General features: G+C 33.1%; 2 protein-coding genes across 4 annotated transcripts; one reads left to right on the top strand and one right to left on the bottom strand.

Annotated features, from left to right (window-relative positions):
• Window positions 1–1,626: 1,626 nt before the first annotated feature.
• On the top strand, window positions 1,627–6,459 carry LOC132641377 (uncharacterized). 2 transcript variants are annotated; one of them, XM_060358348.1, is made up of 6 exons: window positions 1,627–1,787; window positions 1,880–2,053; window positions 2,768–2,932; window positions 5,007–5,204; window positions 5,607–5,704; window positions 5,786–6,459. In XM_060358348.1, the coding sequence occupies exons 1-6, from the start codon at window positions 1,721–1,723 to the stop codon at window positions 6,284–6,286; spliced, it is 1,203 nt and encodes a 400-aa protein (XP_060214331.1). In that variant the 5' UTR covers window positions 1,627–1,720; the 3' UTR covers window positions 6,287–6,459. The 2 variants fall into 2 exon arrangements, with proteins under 2 accessions (XP_060214331.1, XP_060214332.1); XM_060358349.1 differs by having other exon boundaries at window positions 5,782–6,028.
• Window positions 6,460–9,852: 3,393 nt separating this feature from the next.
• On the bottom strand, window positions 9,853–13,548 carry LOC132641376 (uncharacterized). Of its 2 annotated transcripts, none has more exons than XM_060358347.1 (7): window positions 13,258–13,548; window positions 13,050–13,130; window positions 12,388–12,564; window positions 11,683–11,853; window positions 11,266–11,478; window positions 11,101–11,189; window positions 9,853–10,762 (listed from the first exon to the last, which is right to left on the bottom strand). In XM_060358347.1, the coding sequence occupies exons 1-7, from the start codon at window positions 13,340–13,342 to the stop codon at window positions 10,091–10,093; spliced, it is 1,488 nt and encodes a 495-aa protein (XP_060214330.1). In that variant the 5' UTR covers window positions 13,343–13,548; the 3' UTR covers window positions 9,853–10,090. The 2 variants fall into 2 exon arrangements, with proteins under 2 accessions (XP_060214330.1, XP_060214328.1); XM_060358345.1 differs by having other exon boundaries at window positions 9,853–10,768; window positions 13,258–13,546.
• Between the last annotated feature and the right edge of the window lie 8,691 nt (window positions 13,549–22,239).

Genomic DNA, 22,239 nt, shown 5'->3' with positions numbered 1-22,239 from the left:
CACCTCATAATTCAACAGTGATTATAGAAGCTGGCTTGTTTTAATTAAGCCTTTTTAAGCTCGAAAGCGTCAGTTTTTACACTGCATATGCAATTTTCTTTATTTAGTATAATAATGTGTTTGTTTATCATGGTCAGTGCTTGATAGATAACATAACTTAGAAGCAAACCTGTTTGAAGTTGTGTGTATCAATGCTGCCGAAAGCATTTCTTTTTTAATGAATTTGTAACCTTATCATTTGTTTTTATGTCATTATGGTGTTATCTCTTCGAGTAAGTATTGTTATGTATGGTTTGATCATTGATAACTTGTGTAACACTTCTACATTGCTTTCTTTCTTTCTCTTTGTTGTTGTGGAATCCACTACTTTGAAATTTACTTTTAATAAATCCTTTTGGTTTTTCATTTAAATTGCCGCATGTGTAATTTATTATCATTCCTTCTTATTATTTACTTAGCAGATGATCATATTTTATGGAGGACATCAACAAATACTTACTCGTAGTTAGATCAAATTAAATAATTATTTTGATAATTATAAAATAAAGTAATATCCATTAAAATACATATAAGAAAATATCAGGCATTCAGTGATTTGATATGCTCTAGGTACGTAATTTTTTATCATAGGACATCCTCTCCCTCGTTTTTTTTTTTTTTTTTTTTTTTTTTTTTTTTGTTTTTGTTTTCATATCGAATATTCAATCACATATCAAAGTGTCAATAATATTCTTAAGTTATACGATTATGGTTATAATGTAATTATTTTCATGATAATGGTGTTCAATAGTCTATAATTTAAATCTAAATGTATAATATGAAAATCAATTATTCAAAAAAAAAATCATCACAAGGCCAAAGCATAATTTTTTTTTTTGGGATCTAGTAGCTCAGTTAGTTGACTACCTGAACTTTTACCTTGTTGGTGAGGGTTCGAATCCCCGCGTTGTAATCTCCTTCCTCATTTTCCCTTCTCTTACCCACTATTAATAAAAATAATTTGTTTTTTTTAAAACTATTTTTTTACTGAAACCAAAATAAAATAATTCTTCTCAAAAGGTCAACTCCAAAACCAAATCCAATCTGGTCCTCAAGTGTCAAACAAAATATTTCATGGGTTAAAATATTTCTACACCGTTATTTCAAGGGGCAAAGAACAAAATTTTACTAGTCTTTTACACTGTAATTGTTATACAATAAAAGCATTGTAATAAAATAAAATAACAAATGGACAGAGAGAGAGAGAGTGAAGCAGAAAGTACTACGTTTTCTTTGTGCGTGGGGTATCTTTCTCATCTATTACACAGGGCCATTTATAAGCCTTTTACATGGTGTGGTTGAGTCCGGAACTTTTTTAACTCAAAAAATAACTTTTGAAATTAAATTAATCTTTTTTAAAAAAATTAAATTAGGCTTCACACATAGGGTTAGTTTGATTCCAAAAGTTATTTAAGAAAAAAATAATTTGATTTCAAAATTTATTTTTTGGGTTAAAAAAATTTCGGGTTGTGATGGGGTTACTTGGGGGAATATGTTTGCTACAGTGGAAACGGCCCCACACGGGCATCCACTCGTTTTTTCACAACAGTAATCACTTTTTTGCCCTATATAAAAATCACTCTTCCTTTGGATTCCTCTGTTGAAGCAACACCCTAGTTGAAATTTACCTTAATCCTTAAGCCAAAAAAAAAAATAAAAAATTGTCTTCATCTTTGATCACATGGCTTCACTAATTTCTACCCTCTTTATGTTCTTCTTCATCATCATCAATATAAGTTTTACCTCAGGTGAATTTTCTGTACTTTCTTTTTACTCCTTAAACTAACTCCTTTTTTTTTTTTTTTTACTGTTCTTGCTGAAACTTGGACTGGTTTTACAGTTGTTGGTGAAGTGATCTTTGAAGATGGTTACTCAGTCAGCACAGTGATTGATGGCCACAAGCTTAATATTAACCCTCACTCAATCATCCCTGTATCTGGTGGTGAAGCTAATCTCATCATTCTTGATACTTCTGCCAGTACTTTTTACACTTTATCATACAACAAAGGCTCAGGTAAATTTGATACAAGATTGAATTTTTCTTTTTCTTTTTTCACTATTTGGAGAAAAGGGTTTGTTCAGTTTATTGGGGATCTTATGTTTCATATACCAAAAATATTAACAGCTTGTTTGGATGGTTGTTACATATCGTTTCATAATGTATCGTATCATATTGTATTGTACTTTATACGTTTGGATAGATTATATCGTTTTCCGTGTTACATAATGCCATACATCAGCAGCAATCTAAAGGGTAAACCTAAAGAAAAGTAGAATACTGGTAGAGTTATTATAGAAAAAGGCAGGGTAAAGGATAAAATAGAATTATTAAATAATAAGTAGAGGCAAAATGAGAAAAAAGATAAGGTAACATCATGATCACACCAAATCGCTCATTACATTTACGTAACGATACGATGCAATAAAATTTACGTAACAATCAAGACAAACACTGTATTATACAATACAACACTATAGGTAACAACTTGATGTGATAAAGATCGGATTTTTCTTCTTTTCTCTATTTGGAGAAAAGGGTTGATTTTGGTTTGTGCAATTTCTTGGGGTAATTTATGGGTATGTTTCATATACCAAATATAGTAGTAAATGTGATAAAGAGTGGATTTTTATTGAAGTATTTGGAGAAAAGGTTGATTTTTATGAAATGGGATTGTTGCAGAACTGTGTTATTTCATTTTCTTGGGAATTTTTTTTGGGTATTTTGCAGATTTTTCTATTACGAAGTTAACTGGTAGTGGCATTGGCTATGTGGATGGTTCTCTGGATAAGGCTAAGTTCTACAATCCGAAAAGCTTTGCTGCTGATTCAAAAGGGAATATTTATGTTGCTGATATTAAGAACAAGCATGCAATTAGAAAGATTAGCAAGTCAGGTATCTAGATATACTCTTGTTTTGGGTATTTTGTTTGCTCTTAGTGGTTGTGTCTGATCTGACTTAAAGTGTTTCCCATTAAAAATATTATAATAGAAATTCATATCCATATCTGGGTTTTGGTTGTGGTGTAAAGTTTGGATGACTATAATAGTTGGAAAGTTGGGAGCCAGGGACTGGTGTTTAGTGATACTTATCAGTAACAAACAGTGAAAATAACTTTGACATGTTTAGAGGAGCAAGTGAAACATGCAAGAGAAAAATGTAGAAATAACACCCACTGGCCACTTGTTGATCTTGTAATTGGAAAACAGTCACTGTCATGGAGTTTCAAATTCCACAGGAGTTTCACCCGTGGAATTTGAAGCTCCATGGTGGTGGCTGTTTTTCCATTACAGTGGCTGAAAAGTGGTTATTTGTGAATTTTATATGCCCTAAGTTGTTTTCCCATTGGATTTAAGATTTTTTCAATGACATGGCAAACACCACCACCAAAGCACCTATATCCTAGAGCCGCCTTTTGGGGCCTTTTCTTACTTTGTTCTGTTTGGGATTCGAATGTCAACCTTATGGTTGGATGTGGAAGGTCTTTACTGCTAAGCTATCCCTTGTCAATGCAAGATTTTTTCTTATGATTCTGTCAACCCAACATAAGATAATGATTTCACCAATGACAATATATCTGCTAGGAAATATGTTAAGACATACTAAATCAGATCTTTGTACTTTGAGCAACAAGTGATATGATAAGGTGGAGAATTTGAGGGGAACCATATGCTAGGCTTGTGAAAAAAGAGGATTTTTGATAAAGAAGCATTAGGACATCTATTTTATGTTTTTAGAAATTGGTTTGGCTGTCAGATGGTGGGTTCGTGCTTGTTGAAGGTTAAGAATGACAGTAATTAGAAGGGAGGAAAGAAGTTCAGAATTATGGGGAAAGGGGAAAAATAAGAAGAGAACAGGGAGCACATGGATGAGTAACAGGAATGCAGGCTTTCTGTCTTGAATGTTACTTGAAAATCAGGCTTTTACGATCCAACACAGCTTTCAAAGAAAGTTGACTGGAAGAGCTTCTTTCAGGCATCAAGAATTGATGATGTCCCTTAGAACAACAACTAGGGGCCTGCCAAATGGAACCGCCTGAACAAAGAAGTTGGTCGTGGAGCCAAGAGGAGTTAAATATAACTTTAATCTATGTTGGTTGTTTGGTGGTGTGATGTGTAATCAATTCCAACTTATGCTTCTCATGTTAGTTCAGTTTTCTTGAGCTGAGGGTCTATCGGAAATAGCCTCTCTACCCGACAAAGGTAGGGGTAAGGTCTGCATACACCCACTCTCCAGACCCGCACTTGTGGGACTATACTGGGTATATTGTTGTTGTTGCTTCTCATGTTGGTTGTTAAATATCTTGTACAATGTGGTGTATAAAGCATGTCTTTAAAAGTTCTATTTAGCAATTTCTCATGACTCTCATGTTTCTCTTCTTCAACGTGCTTTTTCCTTCAAGGGAAAGATATGGCTTGGAGATCATTCCCCTCATGGAAGGTGAACTAGTGTGTGTATTTTGCTTAGGGAAAAGGAACAAATTTCTCAAATACATGAGATATCTCGATTTTTCCCTTTGTTATAATTTGAAGCCATTCATACCTTGCCGTTAGCAAATCATATCGTATTTTCCCTTTAAGTTTAATAGAGCTCCAAGGTGGATCGGGTGGATTTCACGTGTCAAAAATACTTTGGGGAAAGAGGTCCAAATTTACCACTCTACTTTTGAATATGGTTTAAAATTATCCTCCATTGTACGTCGGGTTGGAGCTCCATTAGAGTCCAGGGCAAATCTGAGACGATTGCTAATGGCAAGGGTACAAATGGCAAAGTATACTGAAGAATAAAATTATAGTAGAGGGCTATCTATCTTTGACCCCTTTTCCCTTTTGCTTATTTACCAAGGTAGTAGTCAAATGGTGTTGTTATTACATGGTAACTTGGTTTAAGCTGCTTCAGTAATAGTTGTTTTATTTATTATCATCACGTTGGGTTCTAAACGCAACTCCTTAATCAATGATGATATCAGGTGTTACTACCATAGCAGGAGGTTATTCACCAACAGCAGGCCGTGCTGATGGACCTGGATTAAATGCCACATTCTCAGAAAATTATGAGCTTTCTTTTATTCCTGAAAGATGCACTTTAATGATCTCAGACCTTGGCAATAGTTTAGTCCGTGAAATAAAGCTCAAGGCTGAGGATTGTTCAAGAGATTCTCATTCTGGTAATACATTAATCCAAGTATCCATTACTCAATTCTTTTTTGGGTTTTTTCATCCCGTCGGCCGAAATTAATTACAGGCGCTAGCCAAAATATACAAAATCTATACACTGATATATCATATGTATACAAAACCTATACATTTGCTTGCTATCATTCTTTTGAGCGGTCCAAAATGTAATTATCCTTTCTTTTATTGTGTTTGCTCCCTTATTGTGATTTTGAGGTTGATATTGCTCATCTGTTTCTGCAGTCTAAAAGCTTGTGGATTGTTTAGTACACAATATCACTGTAGTAAATTTCAATAAACCTTTTGAAGTCTCATCTCTTAGATGTTTCTCCCTTTGTATTTCTGAACGCTAGTCTTTCCTTTTACTTACTTTAACATTTGTAAAATCTTCTCAGATCTAAGAGCGGTTTCTACATGGCTCTTAACTGTGGGGCTTCCCTGCTTGGTCTGCTTGATTCTTGGGTTTGTCATTCGTCCTTATGTTATCCCAAATGTAAGTATCAATGGTGGTTGGTTTTGAGTTCTGGTGATATATGACAACTGCTCACATAGTCTAATGGAACTTTTTAGACAGGATCACAGCAATCGTCTTCAACACAACATGACATGGAAGCACTTCCTAATCAGTCTGGAGAGACAAGTTCTGATGTTCTGCTTCGGCATCAGAAACGTAGTTGTTGATTCAAATATCTATTCGCTTTTAAGGAAGCTCGTATTGCTTAGCTTCTCCCATCTGCGTCTAATGTTTAGTCCTAAAGTAGTAGTATGCCAGACTTCTCGTAGACAACCAGCGCCTCTTTTAAATTCTGATGACTGTGGAATCAAAGAATTAGCAAACTCGCTGGTGGTAGCTAACAGTTTAGGGGATTTGATAACTTTTGATGGAAGTTTAGACAACTCTGAGCTGACTACTAGTCAAGATGATGTGGTGAAGGAAAGTACCGATGTTTCTGTTGTAGACAGCATGATATTAGCTAATATAAAAGGGTTTGCAGAGCAAGGGAATGCTTCTTCAGGGCCTGAAGTTTCACATAGCATTTTGAGCTTAGTTAATCAAAAAAGGAAAATAGTATAGTGAAGTCTAGTAGTATTAATGTATTGTTAACTTTTGCAACTGTGTTGAAAGTAGTCAGTCTATCTGCTATCACTTTCATGTACATAGTAAGGACCAGCAAATGACAGCTCCTTTTGAGTTACTATTTCTATTGTGTTTCTTGTTTGAATGAAGTGATGCCTCTTTTTGGAAAATCTATTCCTTTTTGTTTCCATTCGATTTTGCTTCCCTTCAGTATAGCTGCAAATATAGAGCCGTTTGGATTGGCTTATAAGTTGGTCAAATCAGTTTATAAGTCATTTTTAACTTATTTGAGTGTTTGACAAAAATAGAAAATAATTTAAATTAAGTTAAAAAGTGTTTAAAATAAATTAAAATCAAGAAGTTGCTCAACCCAAAAAGCCATTTTGATTTGATCGATAACTTTATCCTTTTATCTCTTATATTTTCTATTAATTTCAAAACTATCTTTACTTCTAAAATTTCTTTAAGCGCTTTTATTCAATTACGTAACTGTTTATTTAAAAAATAACTTTTAGTACTTATGCTTAAAAGTCACTTTTTTTTTTTTTCCAGCTAACCCAAACGGGCTCATAGTATATTCTGATATCTCAGAACCACTACTGTTCAGTTTCAAACTAGTTGGGGTTGGGTATACTTCTTTATTCACAGTCGCCCATGATGTGCAATCCTAGCTCGTAGCCTCATCTGCAAAAACAATTATTTGCATTTTGCACCATCTGGTTATTTAAATTATATCTACGTGTAAGCTTTCTTAAACTATGAAATTTGAAGTTTTGAAAATAAAATATGTTACCTGCTACAACAGGTAAAGAATGGAATAATTTTACATCGATGTTATATATTACTAAAATTCTTTTTAGTCACAAGTCACAACGCGGTGTGTATGTAGGTGAGCATGTCTAACACTATTTATATGGTAAGAATTTATTTGAACTGATAAATTTTATGTTAGGCTTACTAATATACCGCAATATTCTTCTTTTCATAAGATAGGATTGCACATGCAACAAAGATAAATAGAATATTAGGACTTATAGATAATCTTAATGGACTTTTGTAAATGTGGAGCAGGATAGCTGGGGATATAAGTAGGACCTAAATTGTAGGGGACCAATTGATATCTTGTTATAATAGAACCAATGGTCAGTCCCAACTAATAAATTGAGACCTCCTAATTTGTTAAGCTATTTGCAAAATGATGATCCATAAAAGAAATCTATTTGAAGGGTGATATTGCCCACAAATTTCCGCCAATTGTCCCTTTTTAGGATAGCTATTTAGTAAATATCATATTTTTATTTTTTGTGAAACTTATGAACTTCTTAGACCACGGTTTAAAGATCTCTTTTGAGCAAATTGAGGATTTATGAGAAAACATTAGATCACGGTCTAAATTTTGTAAGTTATTACATACATTAGACGAAAGTCTAATTCATCTAATGTTTTATCCGTAAGATAGAGCAATATATGAGTAAACATTAGACTCGAGTATAAAAATGTCTGATTGGTTAATTTCTTCAAGAGCTATATTTGAACAATTTTTAAAAATAAAGACAATTTAAATGGTGGCCTAAAAAGATACATTTCCGTAAAGCAGTTGTTATATTATCCTGTTAATAAAAGTAGTGCAAATATAGACACTAGCTAGAACTTCCTTATTCTCGTGCTTCAGTTCTACTCCTTGTTCTCTTTCTTCCCATTGAGATATATGCTAAAGAAAATTGAAGATCCATTATTTATTTTGTGGTTGAAATTGAATGATTAATGATTTATTGAAGAAAATAGAAGCATCATTATTGGATTATGTTTAGCTTAAAAAAATGTTGAAGAAGGCAAAGTGGGCTATCGATTTTTCAAGGTTTGAGACTTTGAGTTGAATCCAAACATTGGGAAGAAGGTTAGTATCAAATTTAGAGTCAATTGGAGTTGATTCGATTAATTTGGGAAACAATATGTATTGTTGAAATTTCTACGCTGCAAAATATGATGATCCGTCGGAACTGTGTCCAAATTCTAATGATACGTCAAGATTAGTTGCAGGACTTGTAACAAAGACAAATTTTGACTATCAATTAATAAGTTTGGCGATTCGTCGATTTTTAAAAGAAAAAAAATTGGCGATTCTTATTACATAGGGGTAGGGGAAAAGGAAATGAAGAAGGGGATTACAATGTGGGGATTCAAACGTTCACCAATAAGCTGGAAGTTCAGGTAGCCAATCAACTGAGCTACTAAGTTCCTGCTTTTTTTTTTTAATTACATAGGGGTAGGGGAAGGAGAATAATGGGGAGGGATTCAACCCTTACCAACAAAGTGAAAGTTCATGTAGTCAACCAACTAAGTTACTAGATCCATACATCTAGTCTAAATTTTACTGTCAAGTTCTAGCAGCTAAATTATTTTTATAGAATTTTCTTAACGGATTTAAAACTTAAAATAATGGCATTAGAAAATCCTATATGCGAAACACCCGGCGGTAAACAGTGTGAGGCATAGATTCTCCCCACCTACCAATTTCTTTTTTTCCCACTGTTAATAACTTAATATAACGAATTTAAAACTTAAATAATGGCATTAGAACAAAGTAAAACTTGCAATTTTTCATTTAATTTGGGCTTTGTCCTGTTCTGTCCATCTCTAATTGCGATTATCATGTCATGCCTAAACTTTAATATAATGGATATAGCTTTGAGCCTTTGACATTACCAATTTCCTTCTTGAAAGTGTAACTCTTTGCATGGAGCACTTACAGAAAACATGTCACTCTAAAAGTTTATAAAATATTTTTCTTGTCATTTAGAGGAAGTTGTATGGGATCTATAAACCATGGAACTAAATCAAATGATATATTTTGGGTGATCCAATGCCAAGAACTCAAATTAACTTGTGTGGAAAATGGAATCCACTAAAAGTTAGAAAAGAGACCAAATAATTAGGCTTACAACCGTTTGACAAGGCTTTAGGAAAACTTGGTAATGAAATGAAGTGTCTTTGTTGTAATATTTACTTTAAGAACATTATAATAGATCTATTGACAAGAATGCTCAATTCATTTGTCTTTCTCTAATTTTAACTGTAGTTTACCGTTGGTCACGTGCCCATGTGAGTGGGTTCTCTCACTGTAACATCAGTACACTTATATTATTATTAAAAGAACAAATAAAAAAACTACAATAATGTATTGGAAGATCTACAGACATTCTTGCTTCCACAAAGGAGCAATATATAAAATAATGTGCATTAATGGCTTCAAGTGTATATTTCCTATTTTGTATATATTCATGTACTTACTCGGCCCATACCACATTGTTCTTCTATCAGGCGTGGTTAAAATAATGCAACTTGTGCAATTTGCTTTCAGGGTTTCTATGTTTTCCAGCTACCTGTGATGGAACACATTGTAAGGTAAAAACTTGTCCATTTTTGGCTGTTTTTGTTGTTTTTTCCTTCTCTTGGACCCCATTAGAGGTTCAGGTTGTATGCAAAGGACAAGAAATGGAAATAGATCTTGTCTTCACATTAATATCCAGCTTGTACTCTAAAAAGCAATACAAGCAATGGAATTCCTAGGGAATTGATCAATATCATGATATATAGAACAATATTTTTGTACTAGAAATAATTTTCAACATTCACTACAACATTTTTGACAACTGGATAAACATTATATAAGCTATTCTAACATAAGCTTCCTCTCACCAAAATTTGTACTTTGATGGCTGCTAATGCATGGTATATTTCTCATTTTAAGCCATCGAGAAGCAATTTAAAGAACCGTTGAAGTGTCTGTATGAGAATTGATTAATAGCCTTGAGAATATCCAGCAGAGTTGAATCGAGAACGAACATTGTGACGATCATAAACAGGATTTGCATGGTCCAGCGGCTTTATCACTGTCTCACGTTGCCCTTGTTCTTGGACTGCCCCGAAAACTACTTCCTTAGTATTATCTGAGCTTTGCTCGTAGAATGTTTGAGGTCCAGATGAATGATACTGATGATGATTTAGATGCTTCTGAGTCTGCTGTTGGTGTTGTTGAAAGTCAGGATTCCATCCACCACCATAAATAGCACGGCTTTGTTTCAGCTGTTGCATTTTTTCGGAATCTTTGGACATGAACGCATAAGTCTTTCGTGGAGTAGGGGTTCTGGGGTCGATGGACGGGGGCTCATCTTCTTTTGGAATTACAAAGCTGTCCTGTACCGGCCATGGGTATTGCTGATACTGCTGTTGCTGTAACTGTTGCTGCAACTGTTGCTGTTGATACTGATGGTTCAAAGGCAACCTTTTGAACATTGGAAACACACCTCCTAAAATTTCCGAAACTGATGCTCCAGTACGCGTGATTAGCTTTCCTAGAGATCCAGACATGCTTTCTTCTTGCTTCTCCTCCTCACCTTCAGTTGGAATTAGGGGAGGCCTTACTGATAATTTCATTGGCTTCTGATATTCTTCGGTGAAAATGGATGTGTTCTGATCCTTCAAGAAGAAAGAAGAGAAAGGAGTGAATGAGATCACGTATGGAAAGGTGGAGGATGTTATAAAATCAGACACAAATCAGGTACCACGTGGAGGTCATAAAAAGTTTGTCTCATCATCTTTTAACTTGCTAACAACCAATTGCCATATGAACTTGCGAGAACTATTTTCCTAAAACCTGTTACAGTGATTTCTAAACAGTATATAAATAGGCAAACCTAGATGCGGAAGAAGGGTGTCTAAGTTCGTCTAAGTTCTTAATCCAAGTCCGATTAAAATGCTTAAGATGTTATCTGACTAAAAGCATAAGAGTTAAGGAACTTGATACTCACTTCTTCCGGAGATACCATGGTACCAACCCTTCGTTGTAGCAATGCTAGCATGTAACCAAAGAAGCCAGCAGCCAAAAGCACAGCAATTCCTGTGGCATATCTTCTTTTTCAATAACTCGTTCAACTGAAACACATTGTACATAGTAATAGGACAAAGTTACTAACCTAGAGGAAAACCACTATCATACTGATAAGCACAGTCTTCAAAATGAAGTTGGATCTCCCGTATCGCTTTATTTCCCCTGTCTATGACAAGAAGGGAACAACTGCTTCCCATATAGACCACATCAAAATCATTAGAGAATTTTGCATCTTCACTCGGTCCATCAACATGCCCACCTCCACGGCTCCATTTACCACCAGCAATTGTTGTGATCCCTGGACAAAGAAATTTCATATCTTAAATTTGATGGTATTAGAACTAAGGGATACCAAAAAGAGATTTTAGGAGTCATCCAACTTTATCAAGAGTTAGATGACCAGCAGTTTGGAGATTTTAAAAAGATATGCACGCATAATGGTCACTAACAAGCAAAACGATGTCTCCGAAGTCTTTGTTACGAACAGAGTTTAGTAAATTACCTGCATCACTTATCTTCCTAATTACCATGTTTTCAGTATCTGCTATGTAGATATTCCCTCTGTCATCAAGAGTAAGACCTTTCGGATGGTTCATTCTTGCCTCCCGTAATTTTCCATCAACATGACCAGAGTATCCGTCAGCTGATCCAGCCACCAACCTAGGTCTGGTGTCTGTTAAATTTGCTCAGTTAGACAAATTAGGAAAGTCCCACAAAGAAGCTTCAAGGAAAAACAATTAGAAAAGAAATATCAAAAATTATTTGCAAGAAAAAAGTCAGTACAGAAAATAGGGCAAATGCATTTGCAGCAGACATGGAGAATCAAATGGTAAAAGCAAAGCATCTTTTACAAAGTTGCTGGTGTTAATAGCCAACACAAAAGCAAGATCAGCAATACTACACATTCTAAACAAAATTATGCAAAATATTGATGTGCAAACACTCAGTGGACTACTCAAAAAGAGAGTCACAAGGATTCACAAATTACATAGCGTTATTAACAAGGACAGAATGCACCAGGCACATGAAGCCAAAATGTGCTAAACTCTATGAGCTAAAACTCAGTACAATGTCTAACTGAAATCATGGTTCTTTCACAGGCAAGAGAAAACTAAAACCAAAAGTTACACCAGAAACATAAAACTCAAGATTGACCACTAATTAACTAGAATAGCCAAAAAAACACCAAAACGAAAAAAGAACTTACACTGAGACAAAGAGGAAGAGATCTTGTAAAGATTACTATTAGCAGAATCCAAAATCAGTAGCTCCCCACTAGACATAATCTCCACAGAATAAGGCTCAATTCCAAGTTTGCTTCCATCAAACACTGTCTCCACACTATACCCACTCTCAAATTTCATCATTGGTCTCCCAGAAGTCACTGCAAAACACCATCAATCACCAATAATCATCCAAGATATTTTCCAAAATATACAGTCCATCATAAAATATTACGCCACGCAGCCCAACAACAACAACAACATGCCCAATGTAATCCTACAAATGCAGTCTGGGGAGGGTAGGATGTACGCCGACCTTGCTACCTTTGTGGGGTACGCCACGTAGCCCAATATACAAAATTATACAATGTTATGCAGCATTATACTTGGGGGAAAAGCATTACACATAATGTATCAACAACCTTGTATAAAAGTGCATAATAGTGTATAAAAGGTGTTTATACACAAATATGGGCTAAATCGGGTAACAAACTCAAAACATGGGCTACGTGGTGTAAATATTTTTCTCCCAGTAGACATAGAGTGTAATTTCCCAAAATAATTTTATTTTTTCAACCCATTTACCAAAACTAAAAATCAATGTGTGCACTATAACAAGAATAACAACATCAAAAGAGATCCATACCTGTTTTACTACTGGCTTTAAGTGACCATACCCATTTCATCAGCTTAGTAACAGCATTTGAAACAACCCCATTTACAATTTCTGTTTACCAAAAACAGTAACACCATTAAAACAAGTAAAAGTAAAAAAAAAAACAGATCAAGAATGGCAGAAACTTCTAGAAGAGTAATAAATACATGCAGAAAATTTAAGAATGTAACACACTCACTTGTAGGTGATGGTGTAGCTGAAACATTACAGAAAATAACAGAAAGTAGCAGAACTGTGAGAATCAAAGTTGAGAACTTCACCATAGTGGCTATTTGTGAAAAAATGGGGAGTAAAACTATTGCATTGTGGTTATAAGGCAAAATTAAAGAAAACCTAGCTTAAAAATGAGCTAAGTGAGAAAAAGGGTGTTGTAAAAGAAGTGGCTTTGTAGGGATTGTTTTTTTTTTTTTTGGGTGTGTGTTTAGCTTTTTGCAGAAAAGTGTTGGGGTTTTTGAGAGAGAGTGAGGGAAAAGCTGTAATGGAAAATAAAAAAGATGAAAGAGACAAGGGTGGAGAAGAGGGGGTGGGGTGGGGTTGGGTGGATGGGGTGTGGGCAAAAGTTAAAAAAGAAAAGGGGTTGTTGGAGGAGGGGGTGGGAGAGGTGTGGGCGTAGGGGGGGGGGGGGCATAAATGACCATTGGGGAGAAAGAAAGTAAGGAGAGAATGAGTGATGGTGTATATGAATCAATGATCATATTTGTACAATCTTTGTGTTCCTAATCTCTCATCATAAAAATCTTGTTTTTTACTACTACAAATACCAAGGTCAAGCAAATTACTATTCATTTTTTAGTCTAACAATTAATACTCTCTTCGGTCTATTTTATTTGTCATGTTTTTTGACACGTATCTTAAAAAATATTAATTAAAAATGTGATTTGATTAAATAGGCATTTGGCGAAAGGATTTAGGACCCCAAGTTCAAGTTTTGATTTGAAATCATTGTTTGTTTATCTAATCTGCACAAAATTTATACTTCAACGATAAATCATGATTTCAAATCCTAAATTCTCCAAAAAGTAGGAATTCAAATTTCTAGTTGTGATTTAATTTTTTTTTCTCAAAAGTAAAACTTGATCCATAAATTTATATTTTATAAAAAAAAATCATAAGAATATCAACGAACCATATTTACTCTTACTAAACATATTTATATTTACTCTGCTAGGGAAATGCAAGCTCGATGTGAAGAGATGTTTCATATTATGTGGGAGAATTATATTAAAGAGTGATTAAACTACAACTCATGTTTAGTTTTCTTTTTTATTGAACTAAGTTCCATCAATAAATGTTGTATTTTTTATAAAAGTCTTCTGATAGCGTATTATATTTTGTCATGAACTATAATTTGCTCATTTGGGAAAGATTGTTTAAGAATTGGAGAAGTTTTAATAGTTTTCACAAATTGTGTGGTTTTCATATTTATAAGAAAAAATACAATTTAAGAATTACAAATTGTATGTCCAAATCAAATTTCAACTTCAAATCATGTCAGACGGGCCCTCAATTATCCTTATGTATTCTTAAACCTCTATTTAATACTACTCTCTTTTCTCCACATTAATCTCTCTTCACTTTTAGTGATAAAGTTAAAGGTGAAAACTAAGTAATTAATTATATCCTGGTTTTTAATAAAATGACAACTATTTTGGAATAATTTGAACTATCAATTTTAAGTAAGGACGATAAGTAAAATGGACCGGAGGGAGTAAATAGTATTAAATGTTTAACTAGAAATAGTAGTAATAACTTTTTTAGAGTTATTTTTTTTAGAGTTCATAAACTACATTTTGAATTGCATTATGTTAATTACGACTCTCTCTGCTCCATGTTATTTGATGTTTTTAATTTTTACATTTGGTCCATAAATGGTTTTTTACATAATTAAGAAAACACTAAATTTTTCTTTTCCAAATGTACCCTTATTTGGATAATAGATTCTTACATAACCAACAAACCATATTAAAAAAATACTTCATTCACTAAATTTTTCTTTTCCAAATGTACCCTTATTTGGATAATAGATTCTTACATAACCAACAAGCCATATTAAAAAGTACTTCATTCATCTAATATTAATTGTAACATTTTTTTTTTCACGTCCCTTAAGAAATCATAAATAACATATATTTTTTGTTACTTTACTCTCTCTCTTCAATAAATTGCACTCTATTAAAGAACAAGGCTAAGCTAATCTTATTTCAAAAATACTTAATATTAAGGGTAAAATGGGATAAAAAAATAATTAATCTCATCTTAATTTTGTAAAATGACAAGCATATTGGGATAAGTATTTAGTAACTTTGACAAACTAATATGGGACACAGGGAGTACTATTTGAATCATCTAATACTCCAATATGTCAACATAGAAAAAATCGATTTTTGATTAACTGTAGCTTAGTGAAAATAGTTCTTACTTTCATGGGGTGAGTGAGTTTCTTAAGGAGCATGCTCAAGCTAAAAACATCATATAATATGGACGGAAGGGAGTCAAATATTCTTTTGATTTTTTTTTAACTGCCTGAAAATTAACTACTCTTCAATTAAAATGTAGTATTACGATTATAATAGGCATTATGATTTTAAATATGTAGTTGATGATTAGTGAATGAATCAAAGAATTTAAGTTTAGTAAGAACAAGACCATTGTTAAATAAGCTTAGAGAGAGGCAAACGAATACACCATTTTCTCATAATTGAATATCATAAACACTAAAAAGAATTATTAATTTCGAACCATGCATGTAAGAAAATAGATTTTGTCTTGTGATTAATTAAGCAAAGGGTAACATCTCATACTTTTTAATTCAACAATTTCATCAATTCCACGTTCATTTGTTTTTTGGATTGACACACAACTATAGCTATTGACGATAAGGGCAAGATTCGTGGGGATATTTGGAAATGGGTGGTCCAATTTTGTCAATCTGAACATTGATTGTATCTATAAAAGTTGTTATTCTAGAGCTGTTCTTCCACTTGCAAAGGCTATTGTGGCTATTTCTTTTTCTTTTCCCAATGTTCTAATATAACAACAACAAAGACATACACATTGGGATCCCACAACGTAGGTTTGGGGAGGATAGAGTGTACGTAGACCTTACTCCTACCTTGGAAGGTAGAGAAGTTATCTCTGAAAGAACCTCGACTCAAGAGAAAGCATAACAAAAAAATGATATATAAGGACAAACAATTTAAAGTAATATGAAAATGAAAATAACAAAAGCGAAAAAACTATGATAGAGCTGTCTAAAAAAAATAGCAGTAGGTATCACAGATAAAATGTTTAATATAATTGAGAAAAAATTGAAAAGAATTTTCTAGGAGTAATATTCTTTAAAAGGTATGTGAGTAATTTGGGAGAAATTATATACTACACCATTTTCGTTTGTTAGTCAATTATTTTCATTCTCTCTGTAGGCACGTGCAGATGCAATATGCATATTCATCGTGCTTCGATGTGAAATAAGAAAGTTAATATGCATTACTAATAAAAAGAATAAAAAAAGTAATAAAAAAATATGCATAACTAATTGTTAAATTACACTATCAATACAAATTCAATTAAGGATTTTGTTGTGAATCTTTTTCAAAATAATTTATAGAGAAAGAGAATAATCTAAATTTAAATTTAATTTACCAAATAAGTTACTACCTTTTTTTAGTAATCAAGCACGCTAACTGGAAAAAAAAAATGCTATCGAGAAATGAATGTGCTAGGACGCCCTAGCTGCATCCGAGCTTCAGTTTTTGAGCCTAAACTTGTTGGATTGTGAAATCGCATGAAGATTAAATAAGACTTGTGTTAAGCAAGAAAGCAATTCTCATAAAAAAAACAAAAAAACTCCAAATAGAAATATTAATTATTTTTTAGTTTCTCACATGGCAATTAGTATCAGCTTTGCATTTGACTAATACGAATTCAACTTGGGAAATTTCACTTTACGGGGTAAAATACTCACCTATCATTGACAAATTCATTTTCAAAATTTAAATGTGAAATTTCTGATTAAGGATGAAGGGACGCTATATATTTTTTAATAGTTTAAAATATTAATCATATTTGGCTTACGAAAGTCACATAAGTGAATATATAACTTAGATAAAAGTTAGCTTTATTAAAGTCTACCTTAACCGTTTACCCTTGAAAACGTACTAAATAAGAATAATAATTTGTACAAATTCTTCAGAGTGACACTATAATTACATTGTAATTGATTTTATAATGTAAGCTCTCAACTCTTTCATCGGTCAGCAAATAGCAGAGGCCAATTGCCAGTTTATGATCATGGTTAGTGTGCCCATTCACATCATTTTCAAATCCATTACGTTATTTCTTTTGTACTATCTTCATCATGTGATAATCTGATGTCATAGCAATTATTCACCACCATATTTGAAGAAAATGTATAAATTTTTAAATTAAATTATTACTTTATTTTCTTTTCTATTAATAGATTTTGCCGTAAATTTTGTAATATTTATTATTATCACCTTTTTCTGTATATGTTTTTTGCTTCATTAAATTTCCTCCAGTTTTCTGAAATTGGAAGTAATAGGGGCAGATCTAGAGTGTCATGTACGGGTTCACGTGAACTCAATACTCCCTCCGTCTCATATCAGTTGCCCATATTATTATAAATATTCATCTCAAAATACTAGTTCACATTAATACAAATATCCATCCCAAAATACTTGTTTATTTACAAAATCAAGATAGAATTAATTAAGTTTTTTCAACTTTGCCCTTAATATTAATTATTTTTTAAATTAATCAGTATTGATTAGAGTGCAATTAATTGGAGAGAGATAAAGGTAATGTAATGAAAATACACTTTTATTTATGAGTTCTCAAAGGGTGTGTAAAAGGGAAACTGGATAAGTAATATGGGACGGAGGAAGTAGCTTTAGTTCAGATCTTGTATTTATTTTAAAAAAATATTAATATTTATAAATATTTAATTACGAACTTAATTATCATTGTATATTAACTTAAGATCATGATAAGAACTCATAAACTTTATGTTCTGGCTCCGCCTTGAAAGTAATTCCTCAAAAATCCATGGACAAACAAGAAAAAGAAATGAATATTGCTACTTCAGCAAAAAGCCATTGGATTTCTTTCACTCTCTCATTTCTAATTTATATTGCACTATTTTACCTTATAACGTCTAAAACTACTCGAAACTATTATACTCAAAGTAATATTTCGAGAATATAGATTCGTGTAGAAATTTAACTTCAAAATTTGATACCATAGTTGTTTTCATCAAACTAACAGCTATTTTAGTGATTTTTTTAAATTACTTTTAGTATATACATAATCAAATTTAACTTTTAATTTATTTTTAAAATGATAACCAATTAAATAATGTCACATAAACTGAGGAGACAATACCCTTTGTACTCTCTATATTTAAAAAATTGCTCGAGGAATTCCGCCAGATTGCTATATAATTTTTGTTCCTGTTTTTGCATATTTTACAAAAATAGGCTTGTTTTTTTACGAGCAAAGCAAATTACTTTTGAAACCACTCCCTTTCTTCTTCACCAACTCATTCATTTCTACAACTTGTCTTTCCCTTATCATAAATGCTACAAATTGGTACTCCCCCGGATAAAAAAGACTAGCCTTTTTTTTTAATAAAAAAGAGTGTTCATTTATCAAATAAAAAAAGAATTAATCTTGTTTTTTCAGATTTGTCCCTATTAAGTGTTATGTGATCAAATCTCAATACCTATTTAATTAGGGGCAGTTTAGTCAAATTACCTATTTTTTTTTAAGATTTAATATTTTTTTAAGGAATGTGCAAATGGCTAAGTAGACACTCTTTTTTATTCGAAGGGAGCATAAAATTTTCGTGTCTTAACCTATAGCTTCTTCGATAAGAATTAGTAGATGGACTCTAACTATAGATGGAACACTTTTTGTAAGTTATTTGAATAATGAATCGAGTTCCAAATAATTACGATCATCAAAACTCAAGGGAAGGGATGGTAACAAAAATGTCAACTCAATAATAAAAATGGAGGAACATAATTGTTCTTATTTTATTGTTTACACCAAAACATGATCGAGAATAGTGTTTTGATAGAACGAACTTCCATTCATTTTATTCTTATTGATCTCTATTAATTTCTTTAATTGTAGGTAAAAGAAATCAAATAAAATAGAATAAGTTGAAAGAATGACTATCCAGTATGATCTGTGAAAAATTCAATATGTTGAGTAGGTTGAATTTGACATAAAATTGTATTAAACGGTCATGACTTGCACGCAACAGTTCTTAAATGTATTTTTCCTCTTGTGTTTGTACCTTTGAAATCATGACAAGCATGCATGATGATGAATGCTCTAAACATGACTGTTAGGTTAAACATAACATGAAATCATACCGAGGCTTCATGACTTGCATGCTATAGTTTACTGATTTTCATTCTGCTTGCCATCGTCTTTTTACCATTTCTGTCGTCTCTCAACTTAAAGATGTTTTGTTCAGAATCTTTTCATTAAAATTTAAAACAGTCAAATTCCGTACAAATATCACACCAGAACAATATTAAAATACTGACTTGAAGGTATCACTTTCCTAAAAATCTCCCCTCACTATTCTAGATTTTTTTGTCTAGGCTATATTTTAGACTTATTATTTTTAATTTTTTCCTTCATTATTTGAATGGCTATGACCCTATTATCAAAATAACCATGTGCCAACTGATTGAGCTTGTGGGGCCATCCTGCCTTTCAACGGCCTTGTTTGGCCATTTATAACTGTGAGTCCAATCTGGCCCACTTCCACCTTAATGACGAGTCTGGAACCAAAATGCCCCAAAAAAATCATTTTGAACTAAAATATTCCAACAACAAAAAAAAGTTACAAAAGTACCTCTAGCACTACTGCGCTAAAGCACTTTACTGTAACGGTCCCGTTAAGTGCTTTAGCGCATTATTTTACTGCGTTATAGCAATTTCTCTCTCCGCTATAGCGCAGTAAAATACTGCGCTATAGGACTCAACTTAAACCCGTCGGGTTCAACCACTGGTCCCTCCAGTGGCAAAAAAAAATAATTGAAAACGCCATTGGAGGCGAAACCAAGGTGGTCCCCACATCCAAAAACGTCATTTTCTATTAAATTCATCCGGAAAATTTAGATTCTCGGTATATTCAAGTCAAGGAGCAAGATTCTAAGTTCGAATTTTGGGAAAAAGTGGCGTACAACTCGATTAAAATAACTCTACAAAAAATCTTCGATTAAGGTTTTCTACTATAAACTTTTGTTATTATTTTGTTATATACATTATATTCTAAGCATGCTTAACATTTAATCCTTGCTATTTTCAATAAAAAAAAATCAATGTTTTTTTTTGTTCTTGTTCGACTGGGCAGTGGCTTTTGCCACTGTTCCGATTTTTTTTTTTTTTGTTTAATTCATTATTTGTTAAATGTTTATGAATTGTTAATTTGCTAAATGTTTATGAATTGTTAATTTGTTATATGTTTATGAGTTGTTAATTTGTTAATTATTTATGAATTGTTAATGAATTATTATTTTGTTAATTGATTATTTGTTAAATATTGATTATGAATTTATTAGTTGTTAAATATTGTTTATGAATTGAAAGAAGTTGATTGGTAATGAATTATTATGTTGTTAACATTTTGTTTGGATGATTGTTGTGTATTGTTTCATAATGTATCGTATTGTGTTGTATTGTATAGGACCAAATCAGTGGTTACATAAAATAGGACCTTTCGTCGTTACATAACAATAAAATTAAAGTAACAATCAAAGCAAACATTGTATTTAAACTAACAACATAATATAATACAATAGGTAACAACCATCCAAACAAGTTGTATATGATTATGAATTGTTAATCTATATTATTTTAAAAGCGTGAATATATATGTTAAATAAAAAAAAGATTATCTAAAAAAGAATAGTTAAAGTTCTTCTTTTCATAAATACATAAGTTAACGAAAAAAATATAAAGTTTGTAGGAAAATATGTGGTCGACGAATATACTCTTTTAGTCTAATTTTATCGTAGTTGTGTTGGCTATTTGATCAACTAAAAATATATCACATATTCAAAATAGAGTTCTAAACAAATATTACTGCTGAATTTCGATTCCCAAACTAATTAACTTAAAAAGTCTTTGCCATCACATAATTCAAAAGTAATTAACTTAAAAGTCTTTGCTATCACATATGTGTCCTTACTATCACATATTAAATTTACTGCATATCCCATGTTAATTATTCATAAGATATAATACTACATAATTCACATATTCCCTACAAATTATTAATTAGTTAATATAATTTATCTTTCATTTCAAGAATGATGACTAATTTAGTTTGTACAGACCGGACTCTTTCATGAATCTGAATGTTCCCCTTGGGCCCAATGTTTCCCCGGGGCTAGATGATCACCCGGGGCCCGCTGTTCACCCGGGGCCCGCTGATAGATCAGTATTGTCTTTGCAAGGCAATCATAGGTCCCAGTTATTATGGGCCAGTACTATAGGGATATCTACTAGGCTCCGTCCTCGTAGGCTGCAGAGAGCGTGGACTCTTTTACGTGACCACCCCTCACACCCTCGCGTCTTGGAGATATTGTTTCGGGGCGGCATCTACCGTTGCGTGTCCGTTAGTCGGGTACAGCATGATTGGGCGCTCATCACAGTCATGGTTGAGCGGTGGAGGCCAGAGACACATACCTTCCATCTTCGCACCGGTGAGGCCACGATTACACTTTAGGATGTGGAGGTCCTCTTTGGATTGCAGGTAGATGAAGAGCCACTATACACTCGGTACGAGCCTCCTCCTGGTCAGACGTGGGCAACAGAGTTGACTAGGCTCACTCACTTCGTGCCTGATGCCGAGGGCTAGATTTCAGGTTAGAGTCGGGTTCAGATTAGTGCACTCTGCACTTATTTGGAGGGTCTGGATCCGGTTGTGGACGACACCCCGCAGGACGATGTTGATCGTCATGCCCGTTTGTACCTGCTTATTATATTCGGGGGCATCTTGTTCCCGAACTCATCGGGTGCTTTTGTCAGCTTACGTTATTTGGTTTTCTTGGAGCATCTAGACCGCTTGGGAGACTACAGCTGGGGCGGTGCTGTTTTGGTGTATCTTTACAGATGTCTG

Source organism: Lycium barbarum, chromosome 5 (genome assembly GCF_019175385.1).
Source record: "Lycium barbarum isolate Lr01 chromosome 5, ASM1917538v2, whole genome shotgun sequence".
NCBI lineage: Eukaryota > Viridiplantae > Streptophyta > Magnoliopsida > Solanales > Solanaceae > Lycium > Lycium barbarum.
Note: the sequence above shows the minus strand (reverse complement) of the source record. Positions and strands in the feature narration are given on the sequence as shown.

Excerpts from the sequence above, each read along its gene's own strand:
- LOC132641377 (XM_060358348.1), top strand. The coding sequence starts at position 1,721 with ATGGCTTCACTAATTTCTACCCTCTTTATGTTCTTCTTCATCATCATC. Across the intron at positions 1,788-1,879 it reads CAATATAAGTTTTACCTCAG|TTGTTGGTGAAGTGATCTTT; the intron begins GTGAATTTTCTG and ends CTGGTTTTACAG. Across the intron at positions 5,705-5,785 it reads GTCCTTATGTTATCCCAAAT|GATCACAGCAATCGTCTTCA; the intron begins GTAAGTATCAAT and ends CTTTTTAGACAG.
- LOC132641376 (XM_060358345.1), bottom strand. The coding sequence starts at position 13,342 with ATGGTGAAGTTCTCAACTTTGATTCTCACAGTTCTGCTACTTTCTGTT. Across the intron at positions 11,479-11,682 it reads TAGGAAGATAAGTGATGCAG|GGATCACAACAATTGCTGGT; the intron begins GTAATTTACTAA and ends TTCTTTGTCCAG. Across the intron at positions 10,769-11,100 it reads CCATGGTATCTCCGGAAGAA|GATCAGAACACATCCATTTT; the intron begins GTGAGTATCAAG and ends TTCTTCTTGAAG.